This window comes from Sapajus apella, unplaced genomic scaffold (genome assembly GCF_009761245.1).
Source record: "Sapajus apella isolate SASKATOON/1434 unplaced genomic scaffold, GSC_monkey_1.0 scaffold188, whole genome shotgun sequence".
Taxonomy (NCBI): Eukaryota; Metazoa; Chordata; class Mammalia; order Primates; family Cebidae; genus Sapajus; species Sapajus apella.
This window is the reverse complement of record NW_022437128.1, coordinates 738643-756037: the sequence shown is the minus strand read 5'-3', so window position 1 is coordinate 756037 and position 17395 is coordinate 738643. Positions and strand designations below refer to the sequence as shown.

Sequence of the window (17395 nt, the reverse complement as noted above, 5' to 3'; positions counted from 1 at the left end):
CCCAGCACTTTGGGAGGCCAAGGCGGGTGGATCATGAGGTCAAGAGATCGAGACCATCCTGGTCAACATGGTGAAACCCCGTCTCTACTAAAAATACAAAAAATTAGCTGGGCATGGTGGTGCGTGCCTGTAATCCCAGCTACTCAGGAGGCTGAGGCAGGAGAATTGCCTGAGCCCAGGAGGCGGAGGTTGCGGTGAGCCGAGATCGCGCCATTGCACTCCAGCCTGGGTAACAAGAGCGAAACTCCGTCTCAAAAAAAAAAAAAAAGCAAGGCGAGGCCAAAACTGAGGCCGAGCCTTCTATCTGGCAACCCAGAAAATAGAAAGGCAGAAAAGCAACCAGAGGCGGGAAAAGCCCAAGCAAGCCAGAGGAAATACAGCCGCTGCCGAGAGCCGGGAGGTTCAGAAGCTCCGCTTGTTACCTAAAACCAGATGGGGACGGAGACGCCACACCTGGGGCCCAGGCGTGCCTCGCCCTGGGTCCCTGCAGAGCTGAGGCCAGGAATGACAGGAATTCTCCCTTGCAGCTCCCAGCTTAGGACATTCACAGCCATCTCCGAGGCCGCTCTCAGGGGAAAATGGCCAAAAAGCGTGTAGCGGCTCCTTTAAGGCTCCTCCTCGCCCTCCCTCCCTCGCCCACGTGACCCGGGGCGGCCGCGCGCCGGCTCGGCCCCCAGCGCAAGCGGCGATGGCGGCGGCGGCGGGAGCTGCAGCGGCGGCGGCCGCCGAGGTGCGGAAGGGGAGGGGGAGAGGCGGGTGCATGCCCGCGCGCGCGCCCGGGGGAAGCGCGCGCCCGTGCAATGCTCCGGGGGTGCAACGGGGCCGGGGGGCCCGGGCGGGACTTGCAGCAATCCGGGGGGCCAGCACCGGGGGCGGATGAGGGGACCAGGGGGTGGGAGGTGGGGGGAGTGGGCACGGAGGCGCGCGTGCAGCCGCCGGCTGCCCCTGAGTGGACGGCGGGCGCCGGGGCCCCAGGAGCACGCTCGAGGGGCACGAGGGGCCGTCCACCGGGCTGGGGGGCAGCGGGTGCTGGAGGGGTTGGTGCCCGGGGTCCCCGCGGCCTGGGGGACAAAGGGGGAGCGGCGCGTGCAGCCGGGAGGAGGGGGCGGGGCCGGGGCGCGGAGGCCCCGCCCCCTCCCCCTCCTCTTCTCTCGGCCCCAGAGATGCGGGGTTTACCGAGAGGGAGGGGGCTGATGCGGGCTCGGGGTAGGGGTCGTGCGGCCCCTCCGGGCAGCCGAGGCCGCGGAAGGGGGGGCCCCCATAGAGGAAGAGGTAGGCCCCGGAGCCTGCTCTCTCTTCCCAGGGCCCAGGCATCCTGGACCCCCCAACTCTCTACTGGGCTGACCAGCCCTCCTGTCCCTTGTCTCCCCTCCCAGGGGGAGGCCCCCGCTGAGATGGGGGCGCTGCTGCTGGAAAAGGAGACAAGAGGAGCCACTGAGAGAGGTGAGTGCTAAAACGGGCCCCAGTTGGACAGTCGCCTTCCCTAAACACAGGATCTTCTGAACCCTTAGCTCTGAACTTTTTCTCTTCCTCTACAGTTCATGGTTCTTTGGGGGACACCTCCCGTAGTGAAGAGACCCTGCCCAAGGCCACCCCCGACTCCCTGGAGCCTGCTGGCCCCTCATCTCCAGCCTCTGTCACTGTCACTGTTGGCGATGAGGGGGCTGACACCCCTGTAGGGACTACACCACTCATTGGGGATGAACCCGAGAATCTGGAGGGAGATGGGGACCTCCATGGGGGCCGGATCCTGCTGGGTGAGAGGCTGGGTAGCCTGAAGGGTGGGTGGGAAATTTCTGACTCCGAAGTCCTTATCTTGCCTTCTGTTTGCCTGTTTTCTAGGCCATGCCACAAAGTCATTCCCCTCTTCCCCCAGCAAGGGGGGTTCCTGTCCTAGCCGGGCCAAAATGTCAATGACAGGGGCAGGAAAATCACCTCCATCTGTCCAGAGTTTGGCTATGAGGCTGCTGAGTATGCCGGGAGCCCAGGGAACTGCAGCAGCAGGGCCTGAACCCCCTCCAGCCACCACCAGCCCAGAGGGGCAGCCCAAGGTCCACCGAGCCCGAAAAACCATGTCCAAACCAGGAAATGGACAGGTGAGTGGAATGGGAGAGATTGGGATAATCAACCATAAACCTTTGGTAAGCTCTTTCACAGTTTCACTAAGGCTTCTACGCCATTTACACATTCACATATTTAAGTAAGGGGCTACTGTGTGTCAAATATTAGGCTGGGCTTAATCTGTGAACCAACAGACAGGTTCCTCTCTTCCCGCAGTTTACATTCTTGGGTGGTGAGAGTTTGATGTTAAAGAGTCAATTATATAGTTAATGTCTTAATTACTCATGATAATGACAAGGTAAGGGAATTTCAAACTACTCTTCCTTTCTAACTCAAAGCAAGCCCTTGGGGAACTCAGCGGTCACTGCTCTATTTGTTAAGTTTTTCCTGGGAATCCCAGTAGGAAAGGAGATGGGGGCCACAGAAATAATAGAGGAGGGGAAGTGACAAAGGCCGCAGAGGCCCAGAACCTTTATGACCAAGTGCTAGGACTCTTGCTCATACCTATTGTTGACCTAAAGGAAAAGACTGAGTCAAACTTAACATTAAGTAGAGTATATTTAGGCCAGTTTTGAGTATAGCCTTCAGGAGCAAAGATTCAAATTGCCCTGAAAATGCACTTTGATTAGCAGCAGTTACAAGTGGGATTTTTTGTTTTGTTTTTGGAGACAGTCACACTATGTTGCCCAGGCTGGTCTCAAACTTCTAGGCTTCAGCAGTCTTCCTGCTTTGGCCTCCCAAAGTGCTGGGATTACAGGCGTGAGCCACCGAAACCAGCCCACAAGTAGGTTTTTAAAGCAAAAGAAAATTGGATGACATGAAGATATTGGTGGAAAAAAATAAAGGAGGCTGACTCTGGGCACACTGCCTAGGAGTTAGGTTAGCTCTGCTCTGGAAGGAGCCACAAAAAAAAAAAAGAACGAGAGAGAGAGAGAGAGAGATAAAAGTTTTTTAAAAGATTGAAAACATAGGCGGAGCGTGATGGCTTATTCCTGTAATCCCAGCAAGGGAGGCCGAGGTGGGTGGATCACAATGTCAGGAGTTCAAGACCATCCTAGCCAAGATGGTGAAACCCCATCTCTACTAAAAATACAAAAAATTAGCCGGACATGGTGGCAGGCGCCTGTAATCCCAGCTACTTGGAAGGCTGGGGCAGAGAATTGCTTGAATCCGGAAGGCGGAGATTCCAGTGAGCTGAGATTGCGCCACTGCACTCCAGCCCGGGCAACTGAGCTCCGTCTCAAAAAAAGAAAAGAAAAAAATTGAGAAAATAAAAAAGGAAAAGAAAAGGCAGTTCCTAAATTGTTTACCAGAAGTTTACATTAGAATAACAGCTATTGATATGCTATACATAGTTCTTTGTCTCACAGATTTTAGGTACTTGAAGATAATGGGTGAAGCAGCACACTAGTCAGGTTTATACCTTTAAGCCATTGCCCCCAGGCAAGGGGCCTAGTGTTGCATACTCCTTTCTGAGCCTGCAATTTTGCCTGCCTCACATAGTACAGATTGCTATGAGCTACTTTTCTTTTCTCACTATGATAAACTTTAATTTTTATAGTTGCAGTTCATTTTGTAAATAATAGAGAAAAAAAATTATAAATGAGGTAGAGTGAGAGATTAACAACAATAATAATAAAATAGCATAATCATGACAGTAGGCCGGGTGTGTCTTGCCTGTAATCTCAACACTTTCAGAGGCGGAAGCCAGCGATCAACTTGAGGTCTGGAATTGATGGTCAACATGGCCAAACCCCATCTCTACTAAAAACAAAAAATAGAAAATTAGCCGGGTTTGGTGGCGTGCACCTGTAATCAATCACTTGAACCCGAGAGGCGGAGATTGCAGTGAGCCAAGATCATGCCACTCCAGTCCAGCCTGGGCAACAGAGCAAGACTCAAAAAAAAAAAAAAAAAAAGCACAATTCTAACAATACACTACCATCACTGCCGAGAAACTGGATAAGAGGGAACTAGTGTCACATAAAATTTGCCATCTAAAAAACATTTTTAGCCAGGCACGATGGCTCACCCCCGCAATCCCAGCACTTTGGGAGGCTGAAGCAGGAGGATCACCTGAGGTCAGGAGCCACTGCACCTGGCAGTCATACAGTATTTATCTTTTTGTGACTTGCTTATTTCACTTACCATAATGTTCTCAAGGTTTATCTATATTGTAGCATGCCAGAATTTCGTTCCTTTCACCTGGACAACATAGCGAGACCCCATCTCTAAAAGAAGTTTAAAAAAATGTTTAAGGCTGGCACAGTGGCTCACACCTGTAATCCCAGCACTTTGGGAGGCTGAGGCAGGTGAATCACGAGGTCAGGAGTTCGGGACCAGCCTGGCCAACATGGTGAAACCCTATCTCTACTAAAAATACCAAAATTATCCAGGTGCAGTGGCAGGCACCATAATCGCAGCTACGGGGGTCGGGGAGCAGTGAGGCGGGAAAATCACTTGAACCCAGGAGGTGGAGGTTTCAGTTAGCCGAGATCGCGCCACTGCACTCTAGCCTGGGCGACACAGCAGGATTCCGTCTCAAAAAAAAAAATGGTTAAGGCCAGTCTCCGTGGCTCACTCCTAAAATCCCAGCACTTTGGGAGGCCAAGGCGGGCAGATCACAAGGTCAGGAGATCAAGACCATCCTGGCCAACATTGTGAAACCCTGTCTCTACTAAAATACAAAAAATTATGCAGGCCTAGTGGCACACGCCTGTAATCCCAACTACTCCAGAGGCTGAGGCAGGGGAATCACTTGAACCTGGGAGGTGGAGGTTGCAGTGAGCCAAGATCACCCCATTGCACTCCCACCTGGGCGACGAGCAAAAAACTGCCTCAAAAAAAAAAAAAAAAAAAAAAAAAGTATATCTTTCTTCTTTATGGCTGAATGTTATACACATATGTAATTGTATATAAATGCCACATTTAGCTTATCCTTTTATCTGTCAGTGGCACTTGCATTGCTTCTGCACTTCAGCTGTTGTGAATAGTCCTGCTGTGTACATGGCCACATATAAAAGGCCTTTAACTTTGTTGAGTTTTGTTTTCTCACCTGTAAAATGGAAAAGGGCCTGCTCTGCGTGGTTACAGAGGTAAGTGAGTGTGAGTGTGCTTGACACTCTTCCTCTGGGGAAATAGCACCTGTGGTTGCCACCTTGTGGCTACTGGAGCCTCAGATGGCATTTGGAAGTGCGGCTCACTAATCCACCCCTGCCTAGGCTCCAGGCTAACCCAGACAGAACCGTAGGTGCTCTCTGACCCTCAGTTTGGTCCCTCTTGGCCCACAGCCCCCAGTCCCTGAGAAGCGGCCCCCTGAAGTACAGCATTTCCGCATGAGCGATGACGTCCACTCACTGGGAAAGGTGACCTCAGGTCAGTCCCATCCCCCACCCCCTGTGGCTTGATGTGGCCTGTTCTGAAGGTTTCAATAATAGGCCCCACACCATTCTCTCTCCTCTTCCAGATGTGGCCAAAAGGAGGAAGCTGAACTCAGGAGGCAGCCTGGTGAGCAGCAGAGCCAGGGCCTCTCCCTTTGGGGGGCTGCTCCGAGGGAGGCTCGGGAGTAGGGCTGCATCCTGTCCTCAAGAGAAATGGGCAGGGTGTCAGTGACCTCAATTTTTCTAATCTTTTTCTAGTCGGAGGAGTTAGGTTCTGCCCGGCGTTCAGGAGAAGTGACCCTGGCGAAAGGGGACCCCGGGTCCCTGGAGGAGTGGGAGACAGTGGTGGGTGATGACTTCAGCCTCTACTATGATTCTTACTCTGTGGATGAGCGCGTGGACTCTGACAGCAAGGTGAGGCAGAGCTGCATTTCCCTGGGGCTGGGGCTCACTAGCCAGTCCTCCTTGTTTCCTGTTTTTCTCCTTTCTGTCCTTTTTATCTTCTGAACACCCACTAAGTCACTGCCCCATGCTGCCTGTAACTCATTTTCAGTGTATGCTCCGCCCATTCCATCCACAAAGGCGGCCACCCCTGCACATTGGGTTTAGTATTCTTTTTTTTTTTTTTTTTCAGCTATGAAATTACCATTTAACAGGCATGCACTATTTAAAAAAAAGAAAACAAAAAAACCTTGTCGTTTATTTGTTTATCCCATGCTCTTTGGTTTTATCTTGTATGTTTGCCTACACAGTATAATGTTCAGTCTCTCTAGTTTTGCCTTTTTTTAATTTAACTTTTTGTCATGCAAAATTTCAAGTATAATCAAAAGTGTGGACTAGGGAGCGCCCATGTACTCATCACGCAGCCCCAGCTGTTATCATTACCCAGCCCGTCCTGACCCATCTGTACCTCTCCCAACACGCACACCCACTGGGTTGTTTTAAAGCAAATCCCAGACCTCATATCATTTTACCAAGACATATTTCTATATATATCTGTAAATATAAGTCCTCTTTTTATTGTTCAACATCACTGTATTACTGTTTTCACACCTAAAAAAAACTTACCAGTGAGTTCTTAATACCATTAAATATCCTGTCAGTCTTCACATTTCTTCAGCTGTCTCATAAATGGGTTTTTGTCAAGATCCAAATGAGGCCCACACCTTGATTTGATTAACATTCGTTTTAGGTCTCTCTTGGTATTTAGGTTTCCCAATCTTCTAAAAAAAAAATTTTGGGACCAAACGCAGTGGCTCATGCCTATAATCCCAGCACCTTGGGAGGCAGGTGGATCATCTGAGGTCAGGGGTTCGAGATCAGCCTGGCCAACATGGTGAAAACTCATCTTTACTAAAAATACAAAAATGAGCTGGGTGTGGTGGCAGGTGCCTGTAATCCCAGCTACTCGGGAGGCTGAGGCAGGAGAATCACTTGCACCCAGGAGCCAGAGGTTATAGTGAGCTGTTGTGCCATTGCACTCCAGCCTGGGCAACAAGCAAAACTCTGTCTTAAAAATAAATAAATATGTCTTGCCATTTATTTGTTGAAGAAACCAGGTCAGTTGTCCTACAGAATTTCTCATATTTAGGAGCTGGCTGATTGGGTGGAGACTGACACATTCTCTCTGCCCATGTTTCTGGTAAACCGATAGATTTAGAAGCATAATCACTTCGGATGCCAAGAAGACTTGACAGTGGGTGTGAGCGCTTCTGGCCTCATCACATAAGGATGCATGGAGCATCTGGTCATTTTTCTTGTTAGTAATAAGATTGACCAATGGGTTCAGGTGACATCAGTCTGAACCTTTTATATAAAGTTTCTCATGAACTTTGTGTGTAGTGGTTTTAGCAACCATTGGTGGTCTTGCCTGTTTATGAACGGCATAAAAGGGGTATTAAACTTTATCTTCTGGTACTTGCTTTTTATTTTTTAACTTAATGTTTATTACCAAGATCTGTGCACATCGCTGTCTGTAACTGTGGCACCTTTTTCACTGCTGTATAACATTCCACACACCCTCTCCTTATGTAGCCCTTTGTCTCCTCTCCTACCCACACCCATCTTCTCCAGGAACCATCATGGGTAGTGGGAGGTGGCAATGGTGGTGGTGGTTTTCTTTATCCACCTCATTGTCTGAGTCCTGGGGTTTGGATGTGTCCTGTTCTGCCTCTCTCCCAGTCGGAAGTTGAAGCTCTAACTGAACAACTAAGTGAAGAGGAGGAGGAGGAAGAGGAGGAAGAAGAAGAAGAGGAGGAAGAGGAGGAGGAAGAGGAAGAAGAGGAGGAAGATGAGGAGTCAGGGAATCAGTCAGATAGGGTAAGAGATGGAGGCTGACATCTCCAGAGGAGTGGGAGACTGTGGGGCCGGATATCTGGTCCTGAAGGTGTTGGGGGGAGCCCTGGGGGTGAGGGTTCCTAACTACTCCTCCTCCCCGTCCCCAGAGTGGTTCCAGTGGCCGGCGCAAGGCCAAGAAGAAATGGCGAAAAGACAGCCCATGGGTGAAGCCATCTCGAAAACGGCGCAAGCGGGAGCCTCCGAGGGCCAAGGAGCCACGAGGTGAGGAGGCTCTGCTGCTTTTGGGTGCCCTCCTCCAGCCCCCACCCAGTCCCCAGAGTGCGTGCACGCACACACACACTCTCGCATGTCCACCTGCATGTACCCACACGTCCAGGTACCTGTGAGCTCGCACTCTCACTCTCTCTGTCTCTGTGTCAGGAGTGAATGGTGTGGGCTCCTCAGGCCCCAGTGAGTACATGGAGGTCCCTCTGGGGTCCCTGGAGCTGCCCAGCGAGGGGACCCTCTCCCCCAACCACGCTGGTAATTGCCAATTGCTGGGACAGGGAGCCACTAGGGGGTGACCTCAGGGCAGGAGGGAAAGGGGAGGAGGGAAACCATGCCAGAGCCGGGGTGTCCATGACCAGGCTTTGGGGATTCTGGGGCATGGGGGGTGAGGTAGGGTGGGAATGAGAGGACCCCCCAGGGGTCCCAGTGGGTGAGGTCCAGGGCCACCCTCAGCTCCTCTTTTCCTCCGTCCAAGGGGTGTCCAATGACACATCTTCACTGGAGACAGAGCGCGGGTTTGAGGAGTTGCCCCTGTGCAGCTGCCGCATGGAGGCACCCAAGATTGACCGCATCAGCGAGAGGGCAGGGCACAAATGCATGGCCACGGAGAGTGTGGACGGAGAGGTGGGGCCGTGTGCTGGTGGGAGAGGTGCCAGGGCATCCAGTCCTGGGCCCTATCCTCACCCTCTCTTTTTGCCCATCCTCACTGCGCACAGCTGTCAGGCTGCAACGCTGCCATCCTCAAGCGGGAGACCATGAGGCCATCCAGCCGCGTGGCCCTGATGGTGCTCTGTGAGACCCACCGCGCCCGCATGGTCAAACACCACTGCTGCCCGGGCTGTGGCTACTTCTGCACCGCGGTGAGTGATGACCACTGGGATAGTCTGGTAGCATGCCCCGTGACAGAGGGGGCCCCAGGAACCTGACCACGTCATTTCCCTGCTCCCAGGGCACCTTCCTGGAGTGTCACCCTGACTTCCGTGTGGCCCACCGCTTCCACAAGGCCTGTGTGTCCCAGCTGAATGGGATGGTCTTCTGTCCCCACTGTGGGGAGGATGCTTCTGAGGCTCAGGAGGTGACCATCCCCCGGGGTGACGGGGTGACCCCACCAGCCGGCACTGCAGCTCCTGCACCCCCACCCCTGTCCCAGGATGCCCCCGGGAGAGCGGACACTTCCCAGCCCAGGTACTGGCCTTCCGCTTCTCTACTGTCTGTTCCCTGCCCCACCCCTATTGCTCCTGGACATGAGCTCCTTCTTCCACAGCGCCCGAATGCGAGGCCATGGGGAGCCCCGGCGCCCACCCTGTGATCCCCTGGCCGACACCATCGACAGCTCAGGACCCTCCCTGACCCTGCCCAATGGGGGCTGCCTTTCTGCTGTAGGGCTGCCACTGGGGCCAGGCCGGGAGGCCCTGGAAAAGGCCCTGGTCATCCAGGAGTCAGAGAGGTGAGTGGGGAGTTGGTCAGCCACAGCAGCTGGGGCTGGGGCCAGAGCAGCTGCGTTGAGGCTGACACTGGAATCTGAGGAGCCCCCGTTCTCTCATGCTCCCTTGGCAGGCGGAAGAAGCTCCGTTTCCACCCTCGGCAGTTGTACCTGTCCGTAAAGCAGGGCGAGCTGCAGAAGGTGATCCTGATGCTGTGTGAGTACCGCCCATTCCTTCAGCAGACCTTGACCGAGCTCCATGTGTATACCAGGCACTGGGCGCAGGGCCAGGAGGACAGTCATGAAGGACACAGTCCTTGCCCTGAAGGACTTAGTGTGGTGGGGAAGAGACACATATAACCCGTGACGATGGGGACAGTGGTGACTCATAGGTGCTGGGTCCTGTTCTGAGTGCCTACACTTGTTAGCCTTGGCACAGATAGGTTAGGGACCTTGCACAGTGCACAGTGGTACTGAGAGACAAGGCAGGGTTTGCATTCAGGCCGAGCTGATGCCTTTAACTCCTTATTCTGATAAATGCCGTGGTGGAGGCAAGCTCAGAGAATGCCAGGAGGGGCCCTGACCCAGCTTGGGGCCTGAGAAGCCTTCCTGAAAGAAATGCCACCTGCCCCCTAGCTTGCTTACCACTTGTCCCTCCCTCTCCCCGTGTGGCGGGCTCTCCCCGCAGTGGACAACCTGGACCCAAACTTCCAGAGCGACCAGCAGAGCAAGCGTACGCCCCTGCATGCAGCCGCCCAGAAGGGCTCCGTGGAGATCTGCCATGTGCTGCTGCAGGTCAGCACGGGCCCATGCCTCATTGACTAGGCCCTTAGACCCCTCCCCTGCCCCGTCCCTCCCTGGTGCCAGCCCTCCTGCCCCCTCCTCACAGGCTGGAGCCAACATAAATGCAGTGGACAAACAGCAGCGGACACCACTGATGGAGGCCGTGGTGAACAACCACCTGGAGGTGGCCCGTTACATGGTGCAGCGTGGCGGCTGCGTCTATAGCAAGGTGCACGCGCGGGCAGCAGGGCATGGCCCCTAGAGTCAAGGACCTGGTTTGGGGTGCCAGCTAGAGGCTCATTTGCCCATGTCTCCCTCAGGAGGAGGACGGTTCCACCTGCCTCCACCATGCAGCCAAAATCGGTAACTTGGAGATGGTCAGCCTGCTGCTGAGCACGGGACAGGTGGACGTCAACGCCCAGGTCAGCAGTCCACCCAGCCCAGCCCCTCCAGGGCCCTGGTGCCTATGTTCCTTGGCTGGGCCTCAGGCTTTGGGCCCCCTTTCTCCTATGTCTGACCTCTGGCCCTCTCACTCTGTCTCATGCTGGTCATGTCTGTCCCCATTGCTTTCTTCCTCCTCGTTTGTATTTCTCTTCATTCTTGTCTCTCTCTTTTTTTTTTTTTTTTTTTTTGCCTCCTTCTCTTTATCAAGTTTCAGAGGCCGGGCGTGGTGGTTCACGCCTGTAATCCAAGCACTTTGGAGGCCGAGGGAGGCGGATCACCTGAGGTCGGGAGTTCAAGACCAGCCTGACCAACATGGTGAAACCCCATCTTAATTTAAAAAAAAAAAGTTTCAGAACACGCGGTTCCTGTCTTAATCTCTGCAAATGACCAATGAGGCTTTTTTAACTCTTGGGTTGTCATACATTGGATGTGTTTTAGTCATTTATTGGTATTCTTCTCAGTCTTTGAATTATTCCATCTTTGTCCAGGAGAAGCCCCTTGAAGCTGGGCCCTGTGGCTGTGACATGACCCAGTGGCCTTCGACAGCATCCTGACCCTTCAGCGCATTTGCTGCCCCAGACTCAGAATAGAATCCAAGAAACTCTGCTTCCTTTGTACGAGAGACTTTTTTTTTTTTTTTTTTTTGAGATGGAGTCACTCTGTTGCCCAGGCTAGAGTGCAGTGGCCTGATCTCGCTCACTGCAACCTCCGCCTCTCAGGTTCAAGTGATTCTCCTGTCTCAACCTCCTTAGTAGCTGGGATTACAGGCACGCACCACCACATCCGGCTAAATTTTGTATTTTAATATAGATGGGACTTTACCATGTTAGTCAGGCTGGTCTCGAACTCCTGACCTCGTGATCTGCCTGCCTCTGCCTCCCAAAGTGCTGGGATTATAGGTGTGAGCCACCGTGCCCGGCCTGGAAACATTTTTTAGAGAATACGATCTGTGTACCTAGGAGTGTTTATTGCTATTGGGTTGTCACTGCTTCTAGGACTTTGGAGTGGGCAGACTTAGGAAATTTTTTTTCTTTTTTTTTTTTTTTGAGACCAAGTCTCACTCTGTCACCCAGGCTGGAGTACAGTGGCACAATCTTGGCTCACTGCAACCTCCACCTCCCAGGTTCAGGCAGTTCTCCTGCCTCAGCCTCCTAAGTAGCTGGGATTACAGGTGCATACCAACACCCCCAGCAAGTTTTTGGATTTTTAGTTGAGACGGGGTTTCACCACGTTGGCCAGGCTGGTCTTCAACTCCTGACCTCGTGATCCACCCATGTCAGCCTCCCAAAGTGCTGGGATTACAGGCATGAGCCATCGTGCCTGGCCTACTAGTCCCATTTTTTAGATGAAGAAACTTCGAGCCAGAGACATTAAGTGACTTACCCAGGTTCCCACAGCTTGTGAGTGGTGGAGCTGGGATTCACACAACACAGCGAATCTTAATCATTTGTTGCTTTGGTGAGCAGAGCCAGCTGCCCCCACCCTCACTCCCTTCCCACCCATAGGACAGTGGTGGGTGGACGCCCATCATCTGGGCTGCAGAGCACAAGCACATCGAGGTGATCCGCATGCTATTGACGCGGGGCGCTGATGTCACCCTCACTGACAACGTGAGTGAGAGTTTGGTTGAGGTAGGGCAGCTCCAAGCCCCTGAGCAAGGTGGAGGCTGGATTCAAGGGCCCAGCTGCCTGCACCTCATCTGTTCCCCTCCTACCTCCACAGGAAGAAAACATCTGCCTGCACTGGGCCTCCTTCACTGGCAGCGCTGCCATCGCTGAAGTCCTTCTGAACGCGCGCTGTGACCTCCATGCTGTCAACTACCACGGGGACACGCCCCTGCACATCGCAGCTCGGGAGAGCTACCATGACTGCGTGCTGTGAGCCCCTGCCCTGCCCTTGATACCCCTGCTCCCACATCTTGCAACCTCAGACCCCACATTGGGCATCCTGTCCCCTTTTCAGATTATTCCTGTCACGTGGAGCCAACCCTGAGCTGCGGAACAAGGAGGGGGACACGGCATGGGACCTGACTCCCGAGCGCTCCGACGTGTGGTTTGCGCTTCAACTCAACCGCAAGCTCCGACTCGGGGTAGGAAATCGGGCCATCCGCACAGAGAAGATCATCTGCCGGTGAGCCCTGGGCCCCTCTCTACACCCAGAACCGCCTCCTCTCCACCTGCCCCTCCGCAGGCTCCATTGCATCCTCACATTCCCCGGCCCCTCCGCATGCACCACTGAATCCCCAGAACCACCCACAGGCCCCCTCCCCACTAGGGTTGCCAGATACAGCAAATAAAAATAGAAGACACCCAGTTAAACTGGAATTTCAGATGCACAGATGCATACTTTTTTAGTGCGAGAATGTCCCATGGAATTTTTGGGGACATACTGTACTAAAAAGCTATTTCTTGTTTATCTGAAATTCCATATTAACTAACTGTCCTGCATCTCACCTGGCAACTTTACTCCCCTGCCCCAGGCCCAGGAACCTCCTCAACTCTCTCCTTATACCTGGAGTAGCCCCTCAGCCCCTCTCCAGCCTCCCAGCCCCTTCTCCCCGTCTTCTGCAGGGATGTGGCTCGGGGCTATGAGAATGTGCCCATTCCCTGTGTCAATGGTGTGGACGGGGAGCCCTGCCCCGAGGATTACAAGTACATCTCGGAAAACTGCGAGACGTCCACCATGAACATCGACCGCAACATCACCCATCTGCAGGTGAGTGGGGGCCCCAGGCCTCCCCAGAAGGACACTGAGAGCTGCCAAGTACAGCTGGACAGGCTTTGAACCAACAAGGCCACCTGGCCAAGGGAGTGTTGGCTGACAGGGAGCCCTGGTGTGGGGTAGCATCCGCCCCAGGGGAGGGAACCTTTTCCTATGTCACAGGAAGGTGTCATATGAGCTCCCATTAGCTCTGGGGACACCACCAGAGCAACATACTAATGACCTGTCACCCTAGGACCATCACCACCCACATTGTAAAACATGGACCCCAAAGAAAAGGACAGTGGTTGGGGAGTTGGGGGAACTGAGAGTAGAGGGGCCCAGACCAATTGTGGGATTAAGCTGACCCCTGCCTCCTCGCCGCAGCACTGCACGTGTGTGGACGACTGCTCCAGCTCCAACTGCCTGTGCGGCCAACTCAGCATCCGTTGCTGGTATGACAAGGTGCGTGCCCCTCGCCTTGGCCACAGAGACCTGGCCTCTCCTTCAGAGGAGCCATCCTCCAACAGGCCAACTTCCTGGGACCTTGTCCCTCACCTCCTACCCTGTGGGAGAAGTGACTGAGAGAACTGGGCAAGGCCTGGGAATCCTGGGACATGGCTGTGACAGCAATGGGCGTGTGCCCAGGTCTATGCAAATCAGGGATGATGCTCGTGCATTTCCTACTCTGGGATCTCAAAGTCTGTGTGGCTTTCCCAATCCCATCTTCCCTGTTTCTGAGTTGAGTTCAGTGGTGGATTTTTCTGTAGAGTCTTGGGGTTCCTGGGCAGCTGAGGTAGCCCCCACAGAGAAACCACTGTCTTCCCCTCCCTTTGCACCCCAGGATGGGCGATTGCTCCAGGAATTTAACAAGATTGAGCCCCCACTGATTTTCGAGTGTAACCAGGCATGCTCCTGCTGGAGAAACTGCAAGAACCGGGTCGTACAGAGTGGCATCAAGTGAGGCCCTGCTCCACAGCCCTCTCTCTCTCTCTCTCTCTCTCCCACCTCACCCTTTCCTCCCTGTCCCTGGGGCTTTTGGATGGAGGGCTCCATCCAACAGTGCCCTCTCTTCTACCCCCAGGGTTCGGCTACAGCTCTACCGAACAGCCAAGATGGGCTGGGGGGTCCGCGCCCTGCAGACCATCCCACAGGGAACCTTCATCTGCGAGTAAGTCACCGGGGGCATCTTGACATCTGGTGGGAAGGGGACACACGCCCACTGCTGACTGCCAGGGCTCCCTCTCAGCCCCCTGCCCTGATGGGTCACATGTCTCCATCTGGCCACTCTCCAGCCAGCCTTCTCTGCCCCCCATCCCTACAGCTGAGGATGGCACCTGCCTCCACTCTGCCCAGACCACAGAGCCTGTGTTCCCTCCCCTCCACCCTCTCCTTGGGAAGGCGCCAGTTTGGGAGACAAACAGACTTGGGTTTGAGCCCCTTTCGGCTTCTGGATGTCCTTGGCCAAGTTACTTAACCTCTTTCAGCCTTATTTTTCTTGTCTGTGGAGTGGAGGTGATAACAGCTACCTTTCTGTCCACCACCTCAGGGTCCCTCCCCATCAGTTCTTTCTCTGCCCAGCATCTGTAATCTCCCCCTTTCTCCTAGCGTCTATCCCACGACCCTCAGTCTCACCTTGGTCTCCTTTGGCCTTTCTTTTTTTATTTCTTTTTTTTTTTTTTTTGAGGTGGAATTTTGCTTTCAATGCCCAAGCTGGAGGGAGTGAATGGTGCAATCTCAGCTCACTGCAACCTCTACCTCCCGGGTTAAAGCATTCTCCTGCTTCAGCCTCCTGAGTAGCTAGGATTACAGACATGTGCCACACGCCCAGCTAATTTTTTGTATTTTTAGTAGAAATGGGGTTTCATCATGTTAGCCAGACTGGTCTTGAACTCCTGACCTCAGATGATCCACCTGCCTTGATCTCCCAAAGTGCTGGGATTACAGGTGTGAGCCACTGTACCCGGCCGTCCTTTGGCCTTTAAAAAATATAGTCTTCTAGTCCTGCTTGCCTGTTCAAGAGACCATCCAGTTTCTCTCCATCATGTCATCTCAACTTCTCGGGCAAGCAGCTCCTTCCTGCTGGGCCTCAGTTTCCCCACCATCCACTCCACTGTCTGTCCCTGCCAAAATCGGCCTTTGCCCTTCCCACTCTGCTGAAGCTGTCTCTTGACAGTCACTCCCCACCCCATGTCGTCTGCATGTGTCTCAATCTCCTGGCGTCTGCTCACCCCTCGTTAGGCAGCTGACTCCTCTCCTCCCTCTGGTGTTCAGATGTAGGTGCTCTTGCCCCCACTCATGCCCCACACTCCTTGCCACTTGTGCATCTCTAGCTTTTCCTGCAGCCCTGACACCTCTCCTGTCCGACATTGCCCGTTCTTGCCGGGTGGCTCCTAGTACACAAACCTCTCTGTGTCCAAACCCAAACTTCCCCACCCAGGCCAACTGCCCCTGCACACTAATTCCCTTAACCACAGAGCCACACGTCTGTCGCTGTGCTGACTGGAGGCTTCCTCTGTCAAGCCTGGAATGCTGCCCTTTCCACCACTGCTGCTCCAGGCTTTCCCTCACCTACACCTGCCAGCCCTGCCTATTCCAGATTCCACGGGCTTGTGAGGAGATAGGGGCCTGGAGCCACCTCCTAGTAGCCCACACAGCTTCAGAACCATGGATTCCTGTCCCACAGGTATGTCGGGGAGCTGATCTCTGATGCTGAGGCTGACGTGAGAGAGGATGATTCTTACCTCTTCGACTTAGACAACAAGGTGAGCAGGAAACCCTCCTTACCCTGCTGTTCCCCAGGACTAGCTTTCAGGAGCTCCTGAGAAGTCAGCAAATGGAAACCTGGGGAGGGACTGGAGAGTCAATGGGTGGGGAGGGCGATCAGGCAAGCAGGGTGGGGGGAGATGTGAAGAGTGCCATCCTCCCCCACAGGATGGAGAGGTGTACTGCATTGATGCCCGTTACTATGGCAACATCAGCCGCTTCATCAACCACCTGTGTGATCCCAACATCATTCCCGTCCGGGTCTTCATGCTGCACCAAGACCTGCGATTTCCACGAATCGCCTTCTTCAGTTCCCGAGACATCCGGACTGGGGAGGAGCTAGGGTGAGACTCTAGGGGTCTCTAGGGACTCTGCCAGGGCTTCAAGATGCAGCAAGCCTGGGACCTGAAGGCTGGTGTGTACCTGGTGTCCAGACATGGATTAGTGCAGAGCTTCTCAGATTTCAGTGTACATAAATATCTCCTGGAGGACTTGGTGAAACAGTCCTGAGCCTCCCAGAGAGAATCTGATTCAGTAGGTTTGGGATGGGGCCCAGGATTCTGCATTTCTAGCAAGTCCCCAGGCAGTGCTGATGCTGCAAGTCCATAAAACATACAGGGGGCTCAGAGCCCATCTGGAGAACATGGGGTGGGTGCAGGGTCCCTCTTAGGGAGTGCCATCCACAGGGTCTTTGGGGTGGGCTCTCAGCTGGGTCCAGGTCCCACAAGCTCTTGTTTTCCTCTGACAGGTTTGACTATGGCGACCGCTTCTGGGACATCAAAAGCAAATACTTCACCTGCCAGTGTGGCTCTGAGAAGTGCAAGCACTCAGCCGAAGCCATTGCCTTAGAGCAGAGCCGTCTGGCCCGCCTGGACCCGCACCCTGAGCTGCTACCCGAGCTCAGCTCCCTGCCCCCTGTGAACACCTGAGAACGGACCACACCCTCCCTCCCCAGCATGGGCCACAGCTCAGCCGCCTCCTCTGCCACCAGCTGCTCACAGCCCATGCCTGGGGGTGCTGCCATCTTCTCTCCCTACCACCCCTTCACACATTCCTGACCAGAGACCCCAGCCAGGCCCTGGAGGTCTGACAAACCCTCCCTCCCAGAGCTGGTTCCTCCCTGGGAGGGCAGCTTCAGGGCCACCCTCCTGTTCCCCATCCTCAGTTGAAGTTTGATGAATTGAAATCGGGCCTCTATGCCAACTGGTTTCTTTTGTTCTCATTAAATGTTGGGTTTGGTAATAAACCATGATTGTCGTGTTGGGGTGGGGAG

At 53.9% G+C, this 17395-nt stretch overlaps 1 protein-coding gene and 1 long non-coding RNA gene across 5 annotated transcripts in view; one reads left to right on the top strand and one right to left on the bottom strand.

Moving 5' to 3' along the window:
• LOC116543484 overlaps nucleotides 1-544 on the bottom strand; it is a 1999-nt gene extending 1455 nt beyond the window's left edge. Inside the window, exon 1 of the long non-coding RNA XR_004265589.1 lies at nucleotides 423-544. This is a non-coding gene — a long non-coding RNA (uncharacterized LOC116543484). The remainder of the gene's footprint in view (nucleotides 1-422) is intronic.
• An 87-nt stretch (nucleotides 545-631) lies between these two features.
• On the top strand, nucleotides 632-17368 carry EHMT2 (euchromatic histone lysine methyltransferase 2). Of its 4 annotated transcripts, XM_032269039.1 has the most exons (28): nucleotides 632-730; nucleotides 1377-1443; nucleotides 1539-1757; nucleotides 1843-2096; nucleotides 5352-5436; nucleotides 5528-5568; nucleotides 5700-5855; nucleotides 7623-7760; nucleotides 7886-8000; nucleotides 8160-8261; nucleotides 8482-8630; nucleotides 8723-8866; nucleotides 8956-9191; nucleotides 9271-9453; nucleotides 9564-9646; nucleotides 10118-10224; nucleotides 10319-10441; nucleotides 10533-10634; nucleotides 12162-12266; nucleotides 12379-12533; nucleotides 12619-12786; nucleotides 13227-13371; nucleotides 13744-13821; nucleotides 14201-14316; nucleotides 14441-14527; nucleotides 16043-16121; nucleotides 16291-16466; nucleotides 16871-17368. In XM_032269039.1, exons 1-28 carry the CDS (start codon nucleotides 689-691, stop codon nucleotides 17049-17051), a joined length of 3636 nt encoding a protein of 1211 aa, XP_032124930.1. In that variant the 5' UTR covers nucleotides 632-688; the 3' UTR covers nucleotides 17052-17368. The 4 variants fall into 4 exon arrangements, with proteins under 4 accessions (XP_032124930.1, XP_032124931.1, XP_032124929.1 ...); XM_032269040.1 differs by lacking the exon at nucleotides 8160-8261 and having other exon boundaries at nucleotides 16871-17361; XM_032269037.1 differs by lacking the exon at nucleotides 632-730 and having other exon boundaries at nucleotides 1115-1443.
• The last annotated feature ends 27 nt before the right edge of the window (nucleotides 17369-17395 follow it).

What these genes read in the sequence shown, in the direction of transcription:
- EHMT2 (XM_032269037.1), top strand. Translation starts at nt 1,164, where the DNA reads ATGCGGGGTTTACCGAGAGGGAGGGGGCTGATGCGGGCTCGGGGTAGG. An exon ending in TGAACTCAGGAGGCAGCCTG is followed by an intron (nt 5,569 to 5,699) that starts GTGAGCAGCAGA and finishes ATCTTTTTCTAG; the next exon opens with TCGGAGGAGTTAGGTTCTGC. An exon ending in GCAACATCACCCATCTGCAG is followed by an intron (nt 13,372 to 13,743) that starts GTGAGTGGGGGC and finishes TCCTCGCCGCAG; the next exon opens with CACTGCACGTGTGTGGACGA.